The sequence below is a fragment of the Megalops cyprinoides genome, chromosome 15 (genome assembly GCF_013368585.1).
Source record: "Megalops cyprinoides isolate fMegCyp1 chromosome 15, fMegCyp1.pri, whole genome shotgun sequence".
Classification (NCBI taxonomy): domain Eukaryota; kingdom Metazoa; phylum Chordata; class Actinopteri; order Elopiformes; family Megalopidae; genus Megalops; species Megalops cyprinoides.
Genome location: NC_050597.1, coordinates 17,407,650 through 17,433,135, shown reverse-complemented (window position 1 = coordinate 17,433,135; position 25,486 = coordinate 17,407,650). Strand labels below are relative to the sequence as shown.

At 44.3% G+C, this 25,486-nt stretch overlaps 1 protein-coding gene across 1 annotated transcript in view; it reads right to left on the bottom strand.

Moving 5' to 3' along the window:
- The window catches only part of LOC118789878 (attractin-like protein 1), a 177,415-nt gene that overhangs the window by 134,362 nt on the left and 17,567 nt on the right, over positions 1-25,486 (bottom strand). Inside the window, exons 3-16 of the mRNA XM_036546598.1 lie at positions 25,220-25,333; positions 23,770-23,898; positions 22,568-22,776; positions 21,675-21,849; positions 20,748-20,835; positions 16,019-16,274; positions 13,773-13,956; positions 11,779-11,933; positions 6,356-6,440; positions 5,581-5,792; positions 3,855-3,973; positions 3,375-3,494; positions 1,937-2,069; positions 297-481 (exon numbers count right to left, since the gene is read on the bottom strand). Coding sequence (XP_036402491.1) covers positions 297-481; positions 1,937-2,069; positions 3,375-3,494; positions 3,855-3,973; positions 5,581-5,792; positions 6,356-6,440; positions 11,779-11,933; positions 13,773-13,956; positions 16,019-16,274; positions 20,748-20,835; positions 21,675-21,849; positions 22,568-22,776; positions 23,770-23,898; positions 25,220-25,333 — 2,164 coding nt within the window. The remainder of the gene's footprint in view (positions 1-296; positions 482-1,936; positions 2,070-3,374; positions 3,495-3,854; positions 3,974-5,580; positions 5,793-6,355; positions 6,441-11,778; positions 11,934-13,772; positions 13,957-16,018; positions 16,275-20,747; positions 20,836-21,674; positions 21,850-22,567; positions 22,777-23,769; positions 23,899-25,219; positions 25,334-25,486) is intronic.

The following is a 25,486-nucleotide window of genomic DNA, read 5'->3' as shown; positions in this document are numbered from 1 at the left end:
AACTGCTTCAAACTGAATCAAGACTGAAATCTCCCCAGCTGAGGCAGAAAACACTATCAGGTACCAGAGAGTCACACCATCTTTGATGGGTTTACTTCCATCAGCAACCAAGACAGTGCCCACTGCTTCACATACAGAGAATACTGTGCCCTTCCCTCAATGTACGTATCTCGTTTCACTTGCCACATCATAAGCATGCTAACCCCTGACACTAACCCCCCAACCTCAGAAGAGTTTAAAATTTTCTGTTCCTGCTGTGACCAAAACGGCAGAAAGGCCTCCTCTGGGGTACTGACCTTCTGCAGCACATATTTCTGCAGCTCCTCGAGAACGAAGTCCACCTGCTCTGAAGTGGTGAGAGAGGCGATGTTGCCATCCAGGTTCTTGCAGTAGTGCTGAGCGTTGTCGTAGCTCTCACGGCTGGAGTTGATCCGCAGGCAGGATTCCCCAACATGGTTCCACCCGTCCCCACAGAGCTGAGCTGGGGAGCGGGCAAAGGAGGCAGATAAGACAGTGTCAGCCTCACTGCTCAGTGGTGATTGAGAAACTAGCTAGTCGATGCACAGAGAAGCACTTCTCATAACATGGTGGCAACACGCATATCTAACTTTCAAATGTTTTTGCACTGTACACACTTGGGTGTGCTGAAGTGTGGTGTGGTGAGAAAGATCCTAACCAAAGTGCTGCAGGTTGAAATCCCAGGAAGAAGGCCTGCTCTAGAGCTCTAGAGCTCATGGACAAAGCGTGTGACCAATTACAAACATTAACTACAATAAAATAAATTTAGCTTAGAAATTATTTCAAGAATGTTCATACTTTTGACATATTTAATCTTACTGGATGGTGATAGTTTGAAATGTCAATCTTATTCGGCAATATTATCCACTGAGGACCCAGTGAGGCCAGCTGACCACACTTTGATGCTTTAATGACAAATCCAAAGAATGGCAAAACTTTTCAGTGTGAAATAAGTAGAAAAATAAGCCCACAGGTAGTGTTACATCCTTTTAGCTGCATGGAGGTAAATATTTAGTTTTAACTAGGACAATTACTCATTTTCCTACAGCGACAGAGGTCTGCATGCGTTAAAAGCTGACTCAGTTCTTTCTGACTAGTGTTTACGCTCCCCTTTGGATACACAAACACATATGTTCCTGCTTCGCAGTGGTGTTCTTCCAAGCCATGTCCCACTTTTCCATGAAACATCTTCTCCGCAGAGACGCACTTGAGTGCAACTCTATGGATATGCAATCAGTGTCAAATGTCACACAGCAGAAACTTTTCTGCCCACAATGAAAAGCGGAGTACTGAGGAACTTCACCCTACCCGCAGCTCCATAAACATGCCTGATTAAACCCGTCCAGAGTTTCTGCAGTGCTGCAAGTGAACGCTTGCTTTCCTCCTCACAGCCAAACTTTCTGGGCTGTAATTTGTGAGTCAACTGAGGCCCTGCTTTCATAAACAACGAGTAAACAATTATAATTGGCCTACTTCCTCCCCGTGTGTTGGAAGAGGCTTTTTCGGTCGATGCCTCCTGCTAAAGCTTCAAATGTGGAGCACACAGCAGCAAAAAAAACCCTTTTTCTCAGATATGAAAAAACACCATATCCCACTGGCAAGATTACAGGAGCGTTAAATAATGCATCAAACATGGCATAATTTCTTCAAGCATTCAAAACTCACATTGGACATGAGCAGGTGGTCTGGTATCAGATCGAGGGGGGAAAAAAAATTTACAGGCTTGCCCAAAGCCATGTTGGTGTCAACATACCCCTACAAAATGCAATTTACTGTAAAATACAGATAGCACCGGAGGGAGATCCCCCTGATCTCAGCACTGGGCTAAAAGGCTGCTGCCGAACTGTATTTGTCAGCACCAGAACAGAACGAGGGATCAGTAAGGGAGGAGTCGTCTCAGCAACACCACCTCTCTCACCGAAAAGGGCGTGGCACTCCTGCTGTTGTGGGTCCCATTGGCAGTTGAGGTTCAAGGAGCAGCTTCTGCAGTTGGCTAGCTTGCTGCACACCTGCTCACTCCTCACATGACATTTGGTGTAGTTCTTCACAGCCTACAGGGGACGCACAAGGGAAGATACAGTTACCGCTGACTAGTTCTCCCACTGTACTAAATTTCACTGAATTACAAATGATCTATTGAAATTTGTTCTGTGTGATATGTTATTTAAACCTCCACACTTTAGTATTTGGTAGAGCCACCTTTTGCTGTAAAAACAACTTTAAGTCTTTTGGGGTGAATATCTACCAGCTTTGCACACTGTTTGGGAGTGATGTTTGCCCATTTGTCTTGGCAGGTTTGCTACAGATTTTTCAAGTTGGTTGGAAGCATCCCCACAGCATGATGCTACTACAACCATACTTCACTGTAGTTTCTTGACAATTGGGCAGTAGGTTTGTATCACACATAGTGTTTTGATTTTTGGCCAAAAACTCTATCTTTGACTCATCTGACCACAAACACTGACCACATTTTAGCTAGGTCAGTCTCATGCTTTCTGGCAAACGTGCTTTGAGATTTTTTTTTTTGCCACCCTCCCATACAGGCGAGTTTTATGGAGAGCTTAATACTGTTGACTAATGCACCTTCACTCCACTCTCAGCCACTGAAGTCTGTAGCCGTTTCACAGTGTTGGTCTCTCTATGGCTTCTCTCACAAGTCTCCGTCTTGCCTAGATGCTTTTTGAGGGACATATTTTTCTAGGCAGTGCCTTTGTGCTGTGATGCAGCTGCTACTTCCCGATTATTGCTTCAACAGTGCTCATTTGGAGATCCAAACACTTGGACATTATTTTGTATCCATTTTCTCATTTATGCATTTGTACTGTATCTCTAACCTCCACAGAATTCTCTGTAGTCTTCATAGTTTTCACACCTTTCCTTCAGATTCACAGCCTGACCAATGATCCTTAAAAAGAGTGTGGTTTTTATCCAGAAAATACAAGAGTAACTTTAACGGTTCACATGTAGAGGCCAGCAGTAAGGAAATTGTGTCCTCATTAGGGTATTTTTTACATCTGTGTAAAATTGGAACTTCCAGAGCACAGGGGTTGAATACTTAAACTGTAAACAGCATATTTCAGCTTTTTTATTGTTCTTAAAAATATTTGCTAAAATAAAACCTGTATCTTGTATCATTTGTTATTCTGTGAGAACTGGATTGGTCAAGGGTCTATAGGGTATATATACATATATGTCATTATTTGTAAAATATCCATTATACATCTATTTCAGTATGTACAGTATGTCATCTAATGCAAGTAATAAATGTAACCAAAGAGATTACTTATTTTACCACAGAGTGGCACAAACAGAAGTGTTAAAAGGTGGACTTAAGAAATGTAATTGTAAATACAAACATTTCCACTTTTTCGTCCACTGCCATGTTTCCAAGCAGACATCTGTCTTTCTGACAGCACGGATGCGGGTGGGGCAATGGATTGTGGACCTCGGTGTTGCTGGAACAGCTCTGGATTTAACTAAAGAAATGGACAGGAGGCAGTGAATGTACATCTTATGCATAACTTCCAGAGTTTTCAGAGACCTGGGTTTTCATAAGCTTTAATCGCACTTTTCCAATGCAGATTGCCTCTAACAGCACAAACTGCCCAGAGCCTTGCAAAGAGGAGAGGCCCATTACCCATATCCATGTAGCAAGACAACTACACAGTCATCGGTCAGCGTGGTGCCTCAAGGCATTGTAGGTATAGTTTCACATCTCCTGCAGAGCTCACTGCTGTCTCTCAGCCATCAAACTAGCAGGCCCCACCCCAGCCCCACTGCCCTGAAGACATACCCATCCTGCTCTCCTCTACAGTGCCCACTACTGGCCAACTCACCACAGTGCAGTTGCTGGAGGTCGAGATGCATTTCTTTTCCTCACACCATTGGCAGTCATTGGTGTTGGACGTGCAGGTGGAGCAGTCTGCGTACCGGTAACACCTCTCATCTGCTATTGCTTTTTTTGGATGGGGGAAGGGAGAGAAAGTGACTAATAGCAGAATGAGAACAAAATAAGGAGTTACAGTGTGTCAATCAAATGAAATGTGTTTGTCTCAAATGCCAGCCTCCCTCTGCATGTCTGTGTGAGGCCACAGAATCAGACACAGCTGCGCTCGCACCTACGGAGAGGGGAGCTTCACAGAACGCATTCACAGCTCCCAAGCAGACAAAAATAGATTGATGACTACCGTTATGAGATTAATCACGGATAATCTGCTATTTCATTATGTAATTACAGTTAAATCCACCTTTGATACCTCTCAAACACTGTCATTAATTACGATCATTACTGTGGTCCAATTCTGCTAAAAGATTACTATAAATAAAATACACCGTTTCTATGTTACATTATTGTCATTCTATGGTGTACATATAGTTGTGCTTTCACTACAATCATGATTCCATCAGACTATACTGATTGTTTAATTTTGATTAAACAATTTTTTCAAATTAAAATTTGATTGCTTTTTCCAATTACATTTTCATATCAGATAGAATTATTTCTCTAAAAAGGCATTCAAAATAAAGAATGCATATTTACTTTTAACTCTTCCTTCTCAGAAATGGAGTTACATCTTCTCCTTTTGAAAATAAACATGTCATGTGTTAAAAGGAGACTATCATTAATTTTACTGTTTAGTTTTACTAAGTATACTAATGGAAAAACACTGTGCCACTGTACATGTGTGCTTTTCGTTGGCATTTTACGGTAATGTTCTGCTGGGATTCGAGAAGCAGTTATGTTATTATGTTATGTTATTTTTCCATATCCTTCTCACAGCCCATTACTGAAGCCCACCTCTCCAACTCCTAAACACACAAAAGCAAATACTCTGTTTTTCAAATGAACAGACATCACAGCCCAGGATTATGTGAAATGGCCTCTCGCTCAGTCATGAATGCCTCAGTGGTATCTGTGCAGAGAGCCTGCTCTGAAGAAGCCTTTGTCCTCTACAAATCTGCTTTCCTAACATGTGCTGCCTTTGTGTGCCTTCTGCACTTACAATGACAGCAATGTCAAACCTCCCATCATGCACTTCTCTCCCCTGCAGGGGAGGGACCCCTCAGGTTTGTCTACATGCATTTCTCTACAAGGATAATGCATTACCAGGAGGCATAACCAGCAATACACAAGTATGCCAAGAGACACACACAATGGACATCTCATATGGTGTGAAAAAATAACATGAGGGAAATCTACAGAGCACATACAGTTTATTCACCGTTCCAGGTAGTGTGGCCGTTTCTAAATGAAGATTAGGATGGTGAGAAACTAGTGCAGTCACTTATGTAAATTCTGATTGAGAGTAGTAATTGCTTTAAAGGGTAACTGAGTCAGTGCAATAGTGGTGATCATTCAGGACTCTGACTGGCTTAGTGGAAGTGGTCTCTGTTCTAAAAGCATTTCGGTGACTGCAGCCGGGCCAAGAGAACCTGAACTATAAAAGAACACACTTTGCTTTTAGCCAGAATTTTAGTCAGAAAAGTGCCACAAAACACGCACTGCATCTAAAATGATTAACCCAAATGTGATACAAGCCAGGCTGTGGAAGGCAGACTTACAGACTCTGGGGGAGCAGAATGTGGCAGGGGTGCTGCTGTTGCTGTGGGAAGGGTCCCACGGGACACAGCGGCCCCTGCTCCAGATGCATCGGACCCCGGGGCCTGCGTTCAGACACGCCCTGTCCTCCCGGAATGCCTCACAGCTGGGCGGTCGATACACCAGCACATCATTCAGCAGAACGCTGGAGAACCCTCCAAAAACGTACATCGATCTGGGAGGGAATCAACACAACAACCACCGCATCACACACAGCAGAATAAAAGGGTCTGCTCATATGTAAAGCTGTGTCAAGATGTGTTCACACTTGTATTCAATCACCACAAGTAAAATAGGGGGGCGGTAAGGGAGCAGGGCTCATTTTTTTGCCTTTCAAGGATTTTGAAGCACTTTACAGCGAAGGAGGAGTAACTCACACCGATGTACAGCCTCTACCTGGGTGATGCATGGCCACCATTTTACACTACTCACTACGCATCAGCTAAGGTGGAGAGGGAGGGATTTTTGTGAGCACGTCATGTAAACTGGGGCACGATTAGATGACCAAACAGAGAGCCAGACTGATAATTTGGCAAGGACGACAGGAACAATTTACAGTAAGTGGGATTCTTAATGACCGGAAGGAGTCAGGACCTTTTAACATCTAACTGAGCGAGCAAGGGAACAAGCCACTGAGTGAAAGTGAGTATATAAGAAGTTAATAAAGCATGTGTAAGAGTGAGAGTGTCAGTGATGAGTCGGTGGGCAAAAGAGTGAGTGAGTGACTGACTGACTCACCCGTTGCTGACAACTGCTGAGTGGCCAAAGCGATTCACATCATGGTGCAGGTCTGGCCTAGGCAAAACCTTCCACTCATCACAAGCTGCAGTGGGAAACAAGCAAACAAACAAACATCAGACAGAGCATTCCCACCACAGCACACACAGGCCGGGCCAGGGGCCTTCAGCCCTGCATTACACAGTTAAAGGGCTCTCCTCAATGGAACACAGTGGGTTTGTGTTCATTGATCTGGCTGGATTTCAGGATCAGTTTCTGATCTGTTCTGATCCCAGAGGCACACCAGACACCCAAAATACTGACTCTACCATACCAACAAAGGGGAAATATTATTGGCATGCAAGCTGTGTGCAATTCAGTGACTAACAATGTCTTCAGTCAAAGAGGTAGAGTCATTTGAAGAAGAACTGTTACATGGGCTTCACACAACCCCCCCCGGACTTCCGTTTTACCTTATTTGAACTTAACTGGGTCCAGCCCATCCTCTCTGATACTATACCACTTACTTAGCTTACTAATGTTAACTGCATGACTGTTCACAACAGAAGAAAAACAATTACAACAAATTATTTGTAAATGTGATACCTTCAGAAATGCAAAAAGGGACAGACAGAGGTTCACCTGAGGGTGACAGAAGTGGAGGCAGCGAGGGTACAGATGTAGAGAGAAACTGAGGGTGGAGAAGCATAGATAATAAAGATGGAGATATTTAGAGGCAGGTGGAGCGGGTAGCGTATAGCATGCTGCAGCCGGTATCATGGCAGAGTGACAAGAGCGGATGTAGGAGAGGTGAAGCCGTCTCTGGTGACAGACAGGGACAGACATGGTAATGCGAACCCCTTGGCATGTGGTTCCTTCCAGCCCACCCAATTAGTGCTGCGTTCCCCATTACACGCTTCGTAACTATGTAATTATCCCTGCCTCGGATCAATTAGCCCGCCATTGAGGAACCGGCTGCGCTAATTTCCTGCTCCGGATTGGATTACAGATGGCCCAGGCAGTGGGCCTCCATGGTTCTGCAGCTCTGCAGCATCCACATGGCAGCGGAACAGAACCCAACCAGAACCCGTGGGAACTGGGACCCCCAAGACACCCACAGTCTACAAAATATATCCCTGTATCAGCAAAAGAGCAGGCCATAAGCACACACGCACGTGCACACACACACACACACCTACACAGATGCACACATACGTACCATCGCACACACACGCAAAAACACAGGCATACATATTCAGACATTAATACACACACTCAAAAGAATACACACACCCACCCACACACACACACACAAACGCACATCTATGAGGCCGCTTTTAGAAAACAGAAAGGCCATGGTGGGCAGATGTCTCGGGAACAAAAGCAAACAGAGACAGTGTCAGGGTGAATATCAATGTTTCATGGTCTGCTATTAATTGTGCCAGGGCCGCCGCATGCCAAAGGCAGGAGGTGATTAGCAGGCTTTGTGTTTGCAGAGTGGAGTGCTGTGGGTTTTTACTGTGGACGTGACGCCATCACGAACTGCAGCGACAGCCTAAACAAGAGGAGCGCGTTTATGACTTAAGTGCCTCGAAAAAAAAAAAACACATCATAAAATATTAATCCGCTGCAGCTGCCATTATAAAACCGTGAGGCTGGACAGCGAGTCCTTAATGTGATTTTAATCCCAGCTCCTCAGACTGCTGCTGTGCCACACACACAGGGACGGCAACAAAAACCAGGTTTAATAACAAGCGGAGGAGGGGAGAATAATTAGGCTTTTAACACTGGAACAAACGTGACACAGTGTAAATACTTTATGAGAATGTTAAACAATAAATCACTCTATCTGTAGTTATGGGTGATAGTATTTGAGTTAAGCATCCATGCACTGTTCTAATATTTTGAGAAGTATTACATTATTATATAATTGAGATCTCATATACTAAGAGGGCCATAGTATATGAGAAAGTATAGAAGCATCTCTCTACACATTTATTAAGGGAAGACGAGATTTGAGTTGGGATTTAGGTACCTCTCTGTCACCCCAGCACTGCAGAGAATGACATTACTGAGGCCCAGCAGAACCCAGAACCCATTATTCATAAACTGGGACACAAAACTGTACATGTGAACAAAGGCTCCGGTAAATTCTGCCTTCTGAAGGTGACACTGTCAATAATGGACTGCTCCATGGGGTATCCCTATCCTTCTGCCTCTCAATAAAAAAGACTCTTATAAACCACAGCTATCATGATAAAAAAGTAAGTTTAATGCATCCTCAAGTTCAGTTTTAACTTCCTAAATTCAGTCAATGAAAGGCAAAAATAATGATTCTGTTTAAAAACTACAACACTCAATTTCTGTGAGGATACTCCTCGCATTGCTCCTCACAAATAAATGGCTTAATTGGATAACATTATATACCCCACACCCTCCCTCCAAGCCATTTAGCTGTAAATAAATGTTTGGTTCCAATGACATTGCTCATTGTCAATTTACTCTACATAATGTTTTGAAAGATTATGTTTACAATTATATTTTAGTGACTTTTGATGGGTTACAATCAAAACATCTGGCACAGTATTAATATGTAAATGTAGCATTCATACCAACGTTAAAGATCCATCACACGAATGTTACTTGGGCATAAAGTGTGCAGTCATGTTGCAAATGAGTCTTGTAAGAGCTCTATTAATCAAGACACTGCTTCCCTAAATGATGTAAGCACCCCTTATGGAGACAGTTTATTTAATCAAACATAGAAATATGAAAATTTGAGTTCCTTTCAAAGGATTTCTGTCCAACCACAAAGAACTGTAGCACTGGACTGACGTTAGAAGGATGCAATGATTGATCTGTTGCTCAAGAGAAGGGCATCCCAGCATGCTTCACACAATGACATGAGGAGAATCAGGGCTGTAACACTGGACCAAAATGCATGAGCTCATGGCCATCACAGCTAAAACCTGAGGGTTTGCACAGATCCAGCATTGCACCTGCTTCCCTGATCTAAATTAAGCAAGCAAATATGGCACCTTTGGCACAAGAACCCCTTTCACCTGACCTTCCGTGAGGCATGACATTCAGGGACTAGCAATGCACCTCCTTCTGTGGGAAGGGGACAGGCATCACACATCTCTACAAAAGCATATGTTTTTTGATTGGAGGGGGGGGGGGTTCTGTTAGTATGAAGATACCATTAACTACATGAAAAGGATGGACTGTGTCATCACCAGCAGGTTTCATATCAGAATGCATGCTCATCATCTACAAATCTCTGAGAGTCAAAGCTACAATGATACCACCAGCCTCAATAGTAGACAGGCCCATTCCAGTTTGGCAGTATCCCCATACATGCTCAGCATAAATAGCCCCTTAGCTCTGTTGCACATGCCCAGTACATCAGCATAAATAGCCCTTTACTTCACCTGCATGCGCTCAGTTCAAACAGCCCTTTACCTCTCCGTTCAAATACACCCTTATCTCTCCTGAAAATGCTCAGCATGAACACCCTCTTACGTTTGTAGTCATTAACTCTGTCCAAACATCAGAAAAGCTTGGGTAGTGCTCAGTATAAATACACCCTTGCCTCTCCTGCACATGCTCAGAACAAATACCCCCTTACCCTGGCATGCCTCACATCTCATAAACATGCTCAGTACATAATAGCTCATCTGATACCCATACGGCAAGAGGTGGCCAATCTGAACTCTGACTAGCACTGTCTGTGGAGCGCCACCACAAATGGACACACAGACAGATTGCAAGGGTCAGGTGGGTTGGCTCTCAAGTGCAGGATTGTGAAAAATGATTGCCACGCCTAGTAGAGACCACCTGATGGATGGATATCCCAGCAGCCCCCGTTTCATTTCCTCACAGGATATTGGCTCCCCTCCCATTCCTGCCCCAGCAACAGAAGCCGAGCAGAATAACACACACACACAATAACAGAGAGAGAGATTGTGGCAGATAAATAAATCACAGCTCTCAAATGTGAGATTTAATGAAAAGTGTTTTCTTATTACACTGCTTTCAGCTACTTTGTCTGGTGATTATATAAAACAGCCCGCATTAAAGATGGAGGTACTAATGTCTTTCAGGGCGAGATGTACATTTTTAATTAGAGTTCATTTTCCTGGAATCTAATTAGAAGTATGAGGGAAAAGAATTAAACACAAATGAAATCTGCTTCCGTGTCGACCCAAATTTAATATTCCGTCACAAACACAAAAAGCTAATAACTCAGTCCCTCCAAGGTTAGGAGAAAACAAAAACAAATTAGAACTTAAAACTCCGCTCTCGGAGCGTGTGTTAGAAAGGTGCAGGCAGACGGAGACAGCAAGGCAGCTTCAACAGGTAGGACGAGTTCTTTAAAGCTGCGAGATAAACAAGTTAAAGCAGAAACAGTGGAGATCAGCCCTGGCCGGATCAGATTGAACATGACGGGAACATTTTCAGAAAAAAAATAAACAGCCACCTCCATAAGCAGAGGTCCCTCCTCCGCTTGCATCTGTCACTGCGGGGGAAACGGTCTACTCCACCCTCACCTTTTTCAGTTCAATGCTGTCAGCATCACTGGCCATAAAAGCACATGAAAAAAAAACACATCCTGCTAAACAAAGGAAAGCGGAATTTAAGTATGCTTCCAGAGTACCCAGCACTCAGCAAGCGGCCTGATCTTGCAAATGCATGCTTTTTGGCGTAATGCAGTGATGGCAGCAGTCCTTCACAGAAATAACAGATGATAGGGGTCATAATACTTGCAGGCACCTCAGAGCGGCGACCCTGTCATGCTGTCAATCACAGGCTCCACGGAGCAAGCAGCCAATCCACACACTGCTCAAAGAGAGGCAGTACCATATACCAGGATAGTATCTGTTTAGATGGAAATAAACTGATGGCCTTTACGTAGGCTTACCAGCCCAAGTCTGGAACTCTGTGACTATCGTGTGACTCCTGTGTGGGTGATATGGAGCACAAAATGGCTTTCTCTTGGCATGAGAAAACAAACAGTTTCTCTGTCTCTTCTTCTCAACAACCCTCGTTTTAACTCACGGTTGGTCCCAGTTCTACATATTGTATCTACCTGTGAGGTACACCTCCACTCAACAGCACGGAGAAGCGGAGTCCAATGCAGTGTTCCTAATCCACAGCAAAGCAGAACACACCTCTTCATATGACACTACCCAAAAAGACAGAGGTAAAAATAACATGGCCTTGAAAAGGAAATCATCCATTTAAATGAGGGGATCTCCCACACACAAAATACCTTATCAAATGTGAGAGAAATCTCCCTGTTAGACAGAGCCCACTACCCAAGCTTTTCCGATGTTTGGACAGAGTAAATGATTGGAGTTATGTGTGCTGTATCCTTCATACAGGGATGAACAGCAGGGGCTGATGGTACCAGGGGAGACAGCGACATCCCAAGAGATACATACCTATGTCATAAGCGAGGAAGTCTGAAGAGAAGCACTTGGCTCCGTTACTCAGGGACGTGTCATTGTGGGTGTTTCCCCCAAAGACGAGCATGACACCGCTGATGAGCACGGCGGAGTGCAGGTACCGGGCGAGTCCACTCTCCCTCAGAATTGTCCTGGGGAGATAAAGAGACACTTCTATAGGATTGCCTGACAAAGTGTGCCTATATTCCTGACTGGAAGTGTTCAAGTAAGTGCATCTACCTGTGACTGAGGAGGTGTGTCTATAATCATGGCTGTGGGTGTGTCTACACTCCTGGCTGTGGGTGTGCGTGTGTAACTGTGACTGTAATTGTGTCCATAGTTGAGGGGTCCATCCCCAGGTGCAAGCAGCTGGTCTCTGGGGAAATTGGAGACGAGCGCCTCACTGGAGCGATTATCGCAATTGGGGGGCATGTTTTATGGGTAATGCGAGAGGAACAGTTGGTCTGAAGGGCAGACTCGCCCGAACGCCGGTCAGACACCAGCACAGACGGCATCAATTACACACATTCCGGGACTGGCTCTCCGCAGTCAGTCTCACGGCGGCCGGGGGCTGCGTATGGCCGCCGTGAAAAAAATGGAGAGAAAAAGAGAGAGAGAGAGAGAGAGAGAGAGAGAGAGTGTGTGTCACGGCCATGTGCTCTCTCCTTTCAGTCAGACTCTCGCAGTGTCATGTATCTGCAGCTCTGTGGCTGTGTCTCTGATTGGCACGGGCCCTTCCTTCCCTTTCTCCTGAGTCCTGCTGCAGCTGCTGGGTACGAGTCCCTCAGCCTTGCAGTGAGCAGCAAAACTCTCGTGATGAGCACACAGGCTCACAGCACAGCTGAAGCGACAGCAGCCAGCCCGTTGCGGTATGCTATGTGTCAAGCCCTATCTACTGCAGGAGACGGTAAACCTTAAGTATGACCTTCAGGAATATATAAACATGGAGAATTTAGCTCTGACATATGTGAGAAGGTCCCATGGAGTGTTTCTGAATGAAGTCCATGTTCCACCAGAGATGCGGAGAATTCAAGAGGAAAACCAATCAAAACTCAGCAAAATCCCAGCTGTAAAAGAGAATGTGTGTGTGTGTGCATGTGTGTGTGTGTGTGTGTGTGTGTGTGTGTGTGTGTGTGCGCGCATGTGTGTGCATGTGTGTGTGTGTATGTGATCTTGCAAGCAATGAAAGCGTACAAAGCTTTGATTGAATGTTCTGCATCAGCATGCGCAGACAGAATCTCTCCACGCTCCACATTTAAACTGCGAGTTGTTAGGAGCACTCAAGTCACCAAAGACAACAGCAGTTCTGAAAGGAGCTGTCAGAAATCGTTCCCACGAATGCCGAGCAAATGCGCAGGCAAAACACCCGACAGCCTCTATGCTCAGAAACACTCATGTCTCAGTCTGAGTCTGTATTCAAATGGGACACCAATATGCCTCTTCCGCAGGGATAGTCAACCCGCTTGGGTTAAACACTGTCAGGTTTAATAGCCACACTGCCACACCAAACAGACGACCTTTGCTGTGTTCACATTGTTTGTGTAATGAGCTGGAAGCGGGCTTTAGGACTGGGAGAGTGATTCTACTTCAAAATACACAACACTGGAAGCTTTGGTTTCGGTTAACTCGTGAACACAGCTTTAAGACCTGCTGTCTTTTCCAACTGTGTACTTAAGACTAAACAAACTCAAAAAATGTTCCTGCCCATCCAGAGGAACAAGGAGGTAATGTAATCGCACAACAATAAAATTATTCAGGAGTTTATAGCTTATTGTAAAAATGTCAGTTTAAAAGCTCAAATAAAAAGGCTCTGTGTATGAGAAAATGAAGGTGCTATGCTGACAAATGGACTACCTATGACAGATTGTGTGTTACTTGTTGAAGTCCTCTCACACTGTGTTTCTGGTGAACAGGTGTTAGCAGCTGTGAGACAGTGGTGTGTTTACAGGTGAACAGGCAAACACAAGGCTGTGGGACCTGCCCGAACTCACCACGTGCGCGACCGCACTTCATAGCGGTACAGGTCATCCACCAGGCCGTACTTGTTGGCCGGCAGGGCCTTGTAGCCGCCGTGTACGTACACAGACCTGGTCATGCGGTCGTACACGCTGCTGTGTCCGTACCCACCCTGGGCAATTGCCCCGTTCGTCTCGGGAACCAGCCACGTGTTCGTCCCTAAGGAGAACGCAGATACACGTTAATATGTCTCACACATCAACACAGACAAATACACATTAACACATCTGCACACCACACACATCAGAACAAATGAATACACATGAACATATTAATGCAAAAATGAATGAACACATATATTACTATCACAGACAATAACTCTAGTCCATCTGTTGTTCGATTCTCTTTTATGACAAATAACCTGTCACTAAGAAGACTTCTCTCAAGTAATCCCAAACCAGTACACCTCGGTATCCACTTGTACCACTCAGTACCACCAGTTTCTCATATTGTATTTGTTCAGACACAGGAAGGATGGTGATCTCTCACCCTGAGAGAAGTGAGAGTAAATACACACTGACCCTGCCGGCTCCTCTAATACTTCACCAACACACACATACACTCCTGTCAGGTCCTCTCTCATTTCATCTATACATAGACACCTCAGTCTGCCTCCCCCTCCCCACACACACACACACACACACACACACACACATATCCTCGGCTACCTAGGATGAGCTGGGTCTCCTCTGCATGGGTGAATTCTCATGGTCAGTACGAGCGGTCAGAGAGCGGTCAGAATCTCAGAAACTGAGCTGTATTTTGCTCTAGCATTCAGTAGTCCAGAGCCAGTCAGAGAGGATGCAGTCCAGTCTGAATCTCTGACACTCCAATAGGGCGGGGGACAGGTTCAGGGTGGAACACAGGCCCATTCATCACTGTCACAGACAGGCCCACTCTGGTGACACCTCTCCTTAATGACCCAAAAAGTGTTTGTGACCCAGAAGTACAGTCTCGCCCACACCCGGCACTCGTCCAGCACCAGCTCCACCAGGACATCCACTCTGACTTTGGGCCAAAGACAAAAACAATACACTGAAGTGTTTAGAGAAAAGTTACAGACTCCAGACTACAGACCATACTCCTTTACACTCAAGTGGAGACATTACTCCAGGCCTAAAATCAGAAAAGATCACACATTCTGATGGGTCACGGATGAACCCAGTTGCACAGGCTTCATTCTTCCACCTGACCATGGAGCACTGCTGCCCATCCCCAATCCACAGCTCCACCTGCCCTATCAATGGTGTTAACCATGTTAATCAATAATCAGTGAATGTATTAAAAGGGGTGGGTGACTGTATCACCCAATGACGACCTACCATGCTCATCAATGAGGTGTAATGGTGTGGTTAGTATTAAACTGTGAGGTGTGGTCACATGACAATGATTATTCCCAGAGACCCACTCTGAATGAACAGCCTACAGTATACAATAGTAACACACATGCACATCACACACACACACACACACACACACACACACACACACAAGCACAAGTCCCTTCCTGCTAGACTTGTTCAAAGATTTGAAATCCAGGTCGGTTCTGAGATCATGCTGAGCTGAAGCTGTCCTCCACTCCTGAAATGAACACACACAGCTTTCCTATATCTTTTCTCCAGTGGCAGGTGTGACTCAGGGATTGCGGTGTGAGGGCCATCAGACAGCCCCCTCCAGTCAGCACTGTTGGGCTCTCTGCATGGCTGCTGTTCATTAGGGTGAAATAAACCTCTCTCGCAAGGCGTGCACTCCTGCTAACGTGCAAAGCGTTGTTTGTTCTTCTATTTATAGTTCAGCGGGGATTCTGATCGCTCTTTACCTCGTTTAGACTGCACTCACACTCACCTCTCCAGGGAGCTCACAGACACACTGTGTGAACCGCCCCAGGGAACACTGGGGCTGTACTACACCGCCATCTACTGGCCAGCAGCGTAAAAAACAATAAACCATGCAGTAATACTCCTGCTCACAACAGTTATACTGTGTTGAGTATTTAATACTAAGCATTTGTGATCTGAAGAAGGTCACCCACACAGAGCATGCTCCAGCATCTGTGACCCCACCCACCAGGAGGACACACCCATGAAGGCATCATTACGAGCAGACTGGGACGTACACTGCTGTGGTGTTCCAGGCAAACAGTAACTCAGGCTTTAAGGTTAGATACAGACAGACTCACTCAAGGTTACAGTGTTGCAGACAGACAGGCTAACAGACTTACTCAGGTTGTACTCCTGCACGCTGCTGATGTAGCTGTAGATGGAGGAATAGCCGAAGAAGATCACCATGATGACCTCTCCGTTGTCCAGCTCCACAATGTGGGCAGAGTGTCCCTCCACGGCGTACAGCTGCCCGTGCACCAGGACGCTGGGCGTGCGCTGGGACCAGGAGCGGCTGGGCAAACTGAAGACCCACAGCTCGTCTGTCACGTTCCCCGAGCCGCCCTCCAGCTTACCCCCAAACATGTATATGTCATCCTGCAGAGAGAGAGAGGGGAAAGGGAAACAGGTGTGTCACATGCGAGGGAGACACGCATATGAGACACACACACAGGGGTCATGCCTGTGAGAAACGCACACACAGGGGACACGCGTGTGACACAGACAGGGTCTGAGGGTGTGATGACTTCCTGTGCACTACACACTGAGAGCCAGAACAGTGTCTCCAAAGTCACTCCAGGCCTCAGAGGGAGGATATTCAGTTAATTAATGACAGTATAATTACCAACAGGCTAGTGTATCCAAACAACCAAACAAACAGAACTATCAGTAAAAAAAAAACAAAAGGAAAAGCATTAGTGTATATTTTTGTTATCAATATCCTTCCAACGAAAACGGCCTCCACAATCCATGAGGTCATGAGGTCATGAGTCTATTTTCTTTACCGTGTAATGGCTAATTAAGGTTCTGTAATACCCCTGCCCCCTACAGGCCTAATGATCTGATAGGAGATGATTGTCTCCCTGGCTCTGCTAGTGAATATACTGTAGTATCATGCCGTCTCACTGACCCAGATACAGTATAAAAAACCATGCACCACCACATGCAAACATCACTCCACTAAAACCAAGACAATTTTAGCACTGCGCGGATGCAGGGTGACTAATGTGATCAGCTTTTAATGCTAAAGTAGTGACAAGCTGTTGGCAGATTTCAAGGAGATGAGAGGATGCTGTTGTTGTGTCCACTGGTGAGGCCCTTTAAACAGAGATAAGATGCTCCATCAGGCTGAAGAGCTGGGAGAACCCCACAACCTGACAGCGAGGAACATGTGGAGGCAGGCTCTGCTGTTCACGCTAAACATCTACCATTTGTGTAGGTGACCCCACCTCAGCACCTCTCCATCAGTCTCCTGAAGCCCTTTGCTCACAACAAGGCTCTAGGTTCCACAGCTGCCCTACTCTGGTTTGGTGGGGAGCACAAACTGCCCCACTGTGACCTCCGTCACAAACACACCGGTTCAGCAGAATCAACCATGGATATTCAGGACCAGCAGTTCTGCAGCGTGACACCCATATGACTGACTGCACTTTCCCCACATAAAATGATGTGCAATCACTGCTACAAATGAATACACTGGAGGATTAGTGAACAAACCCCTTATATTCTACAGACGAATATGAATAACAACTCTAAAAAACTGGCATTATCATCCAAAGTATTATATTATCACTGTACACATCAGTAATGTAAAGGTGATTATTGCACAGATTATCGACATAAAACAGTTATTGTACCTTCAAGGTACTCATTGCAGATGTGCTGCAGTAAGTTACATAAACACTACTCTGAATACAGGTGTAACATAAGGTTCTGAATAATAGAGTCCATTAACTCCACAAGGTAGATCAAAAAGGCAGAACGACGGTGAGCACAGCTTTGAATTATTGCAGAGGCAGACGGTTATTCTGCGGAATAAGACTATTGAAAGAGACTGGAGACTCCCTACACGGACACTTGAAGGGAAAATTGAGTTGGCCGCATCCTCTGGATTTAAGTGAACAGAGATGCTGTGAGGAGGAGTTCCTCTGGCCTCCCTGCAGCGGAGGAGATTAAATTCTGTCTGTAGCGCAGCGCTCTGCCTCTCCTGATACACGCAGCGTCCGCGTAGCAATCCAGGTCAAGAGCTTTCCAAATCTGCCTAATCTCTAGCTTTCCTGCGAGCATGAATTCTATGCAACTGATGAGAAATGCATTCATTCAGACTTTCAAATCACTTCCCCCCTTCACCCCTCCTGCAGTTTCTTATCAGGAGTAGGTACAGACACACAGGAGGAGAACTGAGGTACATCAACCCAAGAGCGCCACCTGCTGTCAAGATTATCCTCTGCTTCTAGTGGCTGGGCCTCAATGCTTTTGGTTCAAACTGATTTTTTTAAGTGGAAAAATTTTTATTTTTCCATCCAATCTTACTGCAATACAAAACAGCTTTGAGATTCATTGTATAGAAAGTATTGTTTGTTTTAGCAACACAAAGATGTCATGTTTAAAGCCATTTACAGGACTGACAAAACAGGATAAAATAAAAATCATTAGTGATTATGTCCTGAAGGATTTAAGACAGTATTAAAACATTAAATTGGGAGAGATGCATACAAATCTGACCACAATAATGAATATCCTAATATTCATGTGCAGTTGCTGTGTAGATGTCATTTATGATGACAAATGTTGTGCTCATTATAAAGACTACCACCACCACTATGCATCAGTGCAACAGTATATCACAGCAGTTGAGCATTAAATGCAGGGAAATTTATAGATCAGGAGAGCTGTAGTTGGAGAAAGTAAAAAATAAATCCATTCCAGAGTGAGACCATGGCCCTCAACGGATGTACAGAAGAAGAAAGGCCTCCCGTTGACTTTTGTAAATGGCTGCATGGGCTTTAACACAATACATGTTTTCTTCCTCAGAACAAGTTGTACAAACAAAAGACAGGTGCTGCTATGGGGCCTGTTTTGTACACAGCCGGGCCAACTTGTTTTAGGTTTATTGGAAGAGCACCGCCTTTCATCATAAATCTGGGAAATAAAAACAGTGCAGGGGACACTACACAGATGACTGACGACAGCGATATGATCAGGCCTTTAAAATTAATTCGTACAATTCCAATAACATGCAAATTATACGGATCAGAATCATAAGGAGAAGGAGAGTGTTCGTAACAACCTTCGCTCAGTTCCCCTCTGCCATTTATCAGACCCACTGATGTCTCACACACACCTAGACCTAACCTTCTCCATCACACTTTCTGACCATTTTCAGTACCAGAGAGTGAACTAGAGCTGAAACGGTGAAATACAGGCTCAACACTGACCCCTTGTGTTGAAGGGGGGACACAGCGCAAAATTCTAAGTCCAGAAATACTGTATGAGGGTGCTAGAACTGGTTTTAACAGACACATCCAAATGAAGCCTGGACTCTGACTGACCCCTCAGAGAGTCAATCCCTTTAAGAGTGTGCTGAAATACAGCCACCCTGATGACTGCATTCAACACAATTTCTCACTTTGTAAACAACCCAGCTGTCTCTCTCCAAAAGAAAACAGCACTGTCTAGGTAAAGCTGTGCCTGCAATCAGCTCTGTTAAAGGCAAACACTATCACAAGTTTTTAAAGCACAACTAATAAAAATGTCTGGACTTTCAATTCTAATTTCCCAACCCTTTCACCCCATTATATAAACAAAACCTGGCTACTGCTGGTCCAGCTTTTTTCCATCAGTCCAGCTTAGCTTTTCTATTAACAACCATAATACAGCTAAACAAGGGCACAGTGACCTGGAGTGGATGGGTCAGCTCTGAATGTGAAGCTAGTGAAATCCAGCAAATGAAAGACTGCGTCTATCCACCCCGACACCCCCAACCCTCTGTCCTTTTATCTCCAGCAGGGGAACAATCCTCTTACCCCGCCCCCGCCCCCCAACAGCAGGATGTCTGAGACAATCACAAAATAACACCATGTATCCCATCATACAGGAGCCAGGATCGGCCTCTCTGCCGTCACATGAGGGGAGGGGCATCTGTCAGCTTTCAGCCCACCTCATTGGGGAAATGTAAAATACAGAACAAATACAAATGTACAATGGAGGTGTAATGAAACAACAAAGCCTTTACAGTGCACCCTGTGACTCCATATCCTGTGGTCCGGAGGAACACGGATGATTGTAAGAACAGATGTTGAACCACTCATAACTGTAACAAAGGCTAAAATGTGAGCATTATGAATAGAAATGGCCAAAAAAATGGCCATTGCGTTCAAGAAAAGCATCTGGAAGGAGAAGGATCGTCCAATAATTATCCACCTTCCAAACAACTTAAAAAAGTCCCAAGCGAATGGCATGGAGGTGACTGCAGCTGTAGGCCGAAGTCACAGTGAATCACCTTAATGAAGCATTTTTAGGAGCATAGAAGGATGAGAACCTCAGAAAGAGTAGGTATATATAGTTTTGTGACATAATAGTTAGGGAACTGGGTATGTGACCACATGATGCAGGTTTGAATCCCAGAGGGGATATCGTCATTGTACCCTTGAGCAAAATACTCTAAATAGCTATATCCCACTTTATAAATGGGTACTATCTTAATGTACCATATCATTTGTGCAGAATGATGACAGCCAATAACATTCAGTGTTCTAAGATGTGTGAGAGAGGCCTGATATGGTGTTGAATACTAATCTGAAGACCAGGGAATATTGACACAGTACTATATAACTGATATACAACCAGGGAGTATTACCACATTACAACATATCTGAATTGGGCCATGGAGTATTGATACAGGATTAATTACAAGATAGAAAGCCAGGGAGCCTTGATGTACTACTATACATTATTTGGGTCCATGAAGTATTGACTCACTACTATATACCTGATACAGAGCCAAGCAGTCTTGATACAGTACTATATAACTGATATAGTGCCAGGAAGTATTGACACAGTACAATATACCTGATATATGGCCAGGGAATGGCCATATCTTGGCAGAGGCCCACTTTTGATTGGCACCACATTCCAGATGCTGTTCTCCAAGTTATAACTGTGGCAAAAAACAGACATAGTGCAATGAGGGAGTGACACACACGATATATCCATACAGAGTACGATTCAGCTCTAACACGAGAGGGATGCTCTAATGAGGCCCACTCTTTATGAACCATGAAAACACTCACAGAGAGAGAGTCTTGCAGGAAGAAAAACTCACAGAAAGAGAAACTCACAGAAAGAGAAACTCTCAGAAAGAGCTAAGGATCCTGTACACATGTATGAAAAAGCAGGAATGATTCACTTTCTCTCACATGAAGGCAAAAGCATTCCGATCGAATCAAGAAAGGAGATGGGGTCACTTTGAAATCAAGCATATATAATAACGGCATAATAATCCTTTGTGTGGAATTTGCTACATAGATTAAATAGATGAGATTAAAATTTAGAATGTAGAATCTTTAATAAACAGGTAGATTAAAATTTAATTTATGTTAACAATTAATCTACACCACTCATTCATCAATTTCCTTTCCACCACAAAGGACAACACGGATAATGGAAATTAAGTTGTGAGATCTTGCTCCAAATGAATGATAATTCTTGTAATTTATTTTCCCATTTTCTCCCAACTTAAAAATTGTCAATTTAAGCACCTTCTTGAGTCATCACTATGCCTACAGACCTGCACTACCTTCACCCTGAGTTTAGAATGACTAGCTTTGCAACCTGCACTACTGTGCCATAATCATTAAAAGAGGGTTTTTCAGATCCACTGGAGCTTGATATTTATTTCTGCCTTCTGGACATAAGACATCAATCATTAAAACTCAATTTAGCATTGCATAAAAGAAGCTGTAGCTGAAAGTGTGGACTCCTGTCACTAACACTCACTTTAGAACCATGTGGAAGGAGCTGTAGTTGAAGGTGTAGCCCCCGATGACCCACATGAACTTCCCCTGCACCACAGCCTTATGGGAAGCCCGGCCCACAGACGGACTGAGGGGTTTCATGTTGGGCAGAATCCAGAAGGACTCCGTGGACGGAACAGTCAGAGAGCAGTCTGGACCTGAACACAGGACAGATAGGGAGGGAGAGACAGAAAGAGAATTGGAGGGGGTGAAAAGAGAAGCATTATATCCTTTATATGGTGTGGGTTTCAGAAAAATTTGTAATTGGTGGAAGGTGAATGAAGTTTACTAAATATGCACATTTGCTTACTACACTCAAGTATAAAAACACAAAAGCAATTTGATCAAAAACAATTTCCAACTTCTCCAACTCCATTGCTTAGACAAGAGCACAGCCTGTTCTACAACCAAAATCCCACTGATACACACATTAATAAAAAATTATATATATGATCATTTTGCAATAATTCCACAAAGATTACATGTGCTCATGCTGATCACTATGACTAATAACCACTAGGTGGCAGCCTTGGCATATAAAAGATCCTTCATCTGTTGCATTTTTCAATCCTGTTCAAATGTTTACAACATGTTTGTGTGGAACCCTGTGCTGGAACAGAAAATCTGATATGAATACTTTGTCTCTTAAGTTATAAGGCAGGTTGCTGGTTCAATTCCCCACTAGGGTACTGCTGTTGTACCCTTGGGCAAGTTATTTAATACAGAATTGTCACAGTAAATATCCAGCTGTATAACTGGGTAACATAAAAAATTGTAACCTATGTAAGTTGCTCTGGATAAGAGTATCTGCTAAATGGCAATAATGTGATGTAATGTCAGAGCTATCCATTAGGCCTGAGGGTTACGAACGCCCACCTTGCCAGCTGTCATTGCAGACGCACAGTTTCTCGCCGGTCAGGTCGCAGTAGCCACGGTCGGGGCTGCCGCAGTTGTTCCTGCAGTACGGGATGTCGCAGGCCTCCCCCTTCCAGTACTTGTCGCACTCGCAGTACACCCTGCTGGCGATGGAGTTTCCCGTCGTGCACTTCCCGTGACCCGAGCAGTTGTTCGGACAGGAGTTGATCCTGCAGGGACAGAAACAAAAGAGATGATGGATGATAATGTAATCCTAAATGCCAGTCTGACTGACAGGTGTCATTCTGAGAGAGGAGGCGGAGCCGCCCACCGGGGCTTCTTCGCTTTTCCAGGAACTGCAGTGTGCTTCCATGACAACCGTTGCTCTCCTATTCAGTACCTTGTGAACGTGGGAGAAGGCTGAGTAGGAGCTGTTACTTGCTCTGCACATGTAGTAGTCTATGCATTATTCAAATATTTACATCCTACTCATTCATTTACCTAATAAATAATGATACATTTCAGCTGAGCCCTACTCCCTGGTTAGTGTGTAACCACGGATTTTAAAATGGCACCCTCTAGTCAAAAGTTCTGTTTCTTAATCACCACTCCACGCTGCATGCCTGTTGCTAACAGGCCAATCTTTGATCAGGGTTAACAAGCCCACAGCCTCACTGTTAAATGTAATTGACAGTATCCAAAAAAACCACAGACCCAATCCCATCACAGCCTTTGCGCTTTAATGTCCCGCCCCCTTGGCTCAGCTGTCCCCAGGCAGAGAGAGCCAATAGCTGCAGAGCGTGGAGTGCAGCAGGGAGGCATGTCCTCTGCATGTCACTGGGAAGAATGCACAGTTAAAAGGGCTGGCCCTCCTGGGAGAAACGCTTTCAGAGTCACATGGTGTAAAAAACAGTTCTTTACATCAGAGAGATTCCCCGTGGGAACGCTAGGTGCCTGCGTATGAGAATGAGAGCTCTGTAGAGCCTGTCTGTTTGTCAACATCACTCAGATGAATGTGTTTTAGACAATCTCTTCTGGGAAGCCATCTTGTATGAACCAGACAAACATGGTTTATTTATGCATTTAGAAGAAAGACACCAGCAAAAAAAGAGTGTAGTAAAAGTCTATGTATCCACCCTATCCAAAAGTCATTTCAAAAAAGACTGCAAAGATCCAAAAGGAAAAGACCCAAAAGACATATTCATCGTGGACAGGATACTCACGAGTAGAAGATATGGAATCCAGTCAGGTTGTATGCAGCATCACTGAAGAAGTGTAAGAGGGCATAGCCAGAGGTGGTCACTACTTCTGGCACCGTTTCATTTCCTCGGATCTCCGGAACAATGAGACCACTATGGAGTCCACACAGACAGACACAGACAGACAGACAGACAGACACACACACACACACACACACACACACACATTAGCAGAACATAGGAGTATGCCCTCTCTTACAACACAGCAGAGCATTCTGGGTATCAGTCTGTCTTCACACCATTGTGGCAGTTTAGTGACTGTTTCCTTGGCAACATCGTAGCCTGGGTGACAGAAAGTGTGCAGAAGAAACACACATCTGTTCTTCCCAGGTCAGATGGAGCAGTATATTACTATAGCAGTGCTTTATTGTGGCTGTTCATTCTATTAGAGCAACAAACAGGTCCGACTGAAGATAACTGTGGATGAAAGTGCTGTTCAGACAGACCCCTGCAGAGCCCCTGTACCTACTTTTCAATGCAGGGGCCATGGATCCATACCAGCCAAGGGATAAAGTGCCCGATATCTCAATGGCAATATCTTAATTAGTGCATATATGACATCCATGCTCATTTTCTACATAACATGAATCTACCAGCATCGCTGTACTATTCATGCATAGTACACCAAAGCATTTTCTCTTGTCCTAAATTGGACTATTTGATGACCATGCATTATAGATTGGCCCAAAAACACAATAAAGGAAAAAGTAAAGGAAATGGAATTGAGCCAAACAGACTACAGCCACATAGTTTATGCTAATAAATACACTTCTGATTTCACAGAAACTAGGGAGCAGCCAAATGCAAAAATGGATTCTATTACACTGACAGGATGTTGCTATTCTCTACTGTCCAGGGAGAACTCAAGTTCTAGGAGAGGACATGGATAAAGGGAGACCTTAACAGCCATATAGCTCATGCAAATATAGAACTGAATACACTATATCATGGTGAGGCAATTAATTACAAATGAAAGATAAATGAATTAGTGGTTCAATGAATCTCTAAACACCACAGGGGTTTACACAAATAGATCAAAAACGGAATAGCTGGCTGCAAGCAATTAGAACCGTTTCAGATCGTTACGCCACAGCTAATTAATGTTAAGATGAAAGTAACAATGTCTCCTCTCAGTCTTTCTGTCAATTCAAGACACTTCAGTGGAATTAAAACATTTCCGTTCCATTTTTACCTCTTCCACCCACCACACAAAATACCTGCTTTGCTGAGAGAGTACCGGAGATACATGCTACTGTGCAGAGCAGACTGACTGAACTACTGACTGACTGAACTGAGACACATTTGACTGTTCAGAGCAGACTGAGACTATACAGACCTGAAGACAAAGCAAAAATAAAACTCCCACATCAGCAATAAACAGCAAGGCTAATGGAGACAAGGAACAGAATCTTACCTAAACACAGCGATCAATGGTGCATATATGGAGTCTCCATCATAGACGTACATATGATCCCAGCTGCACTCTGTGGCAAAGTGGTTAAATCTTAACCTCAGCACAGTATTTGGGCTAGAAAAGAGAGGAAATCTTATTAACAACATAAACCTCCAGGTAGAGAGTTTTGCTTTTGTTTTACTCTAAAATTATGACACCCCAGTGTGTTTATGATTTGAAGCACACACACTTTTCAATTGAGAGAGAATAGTAATCGCAGATTATCAG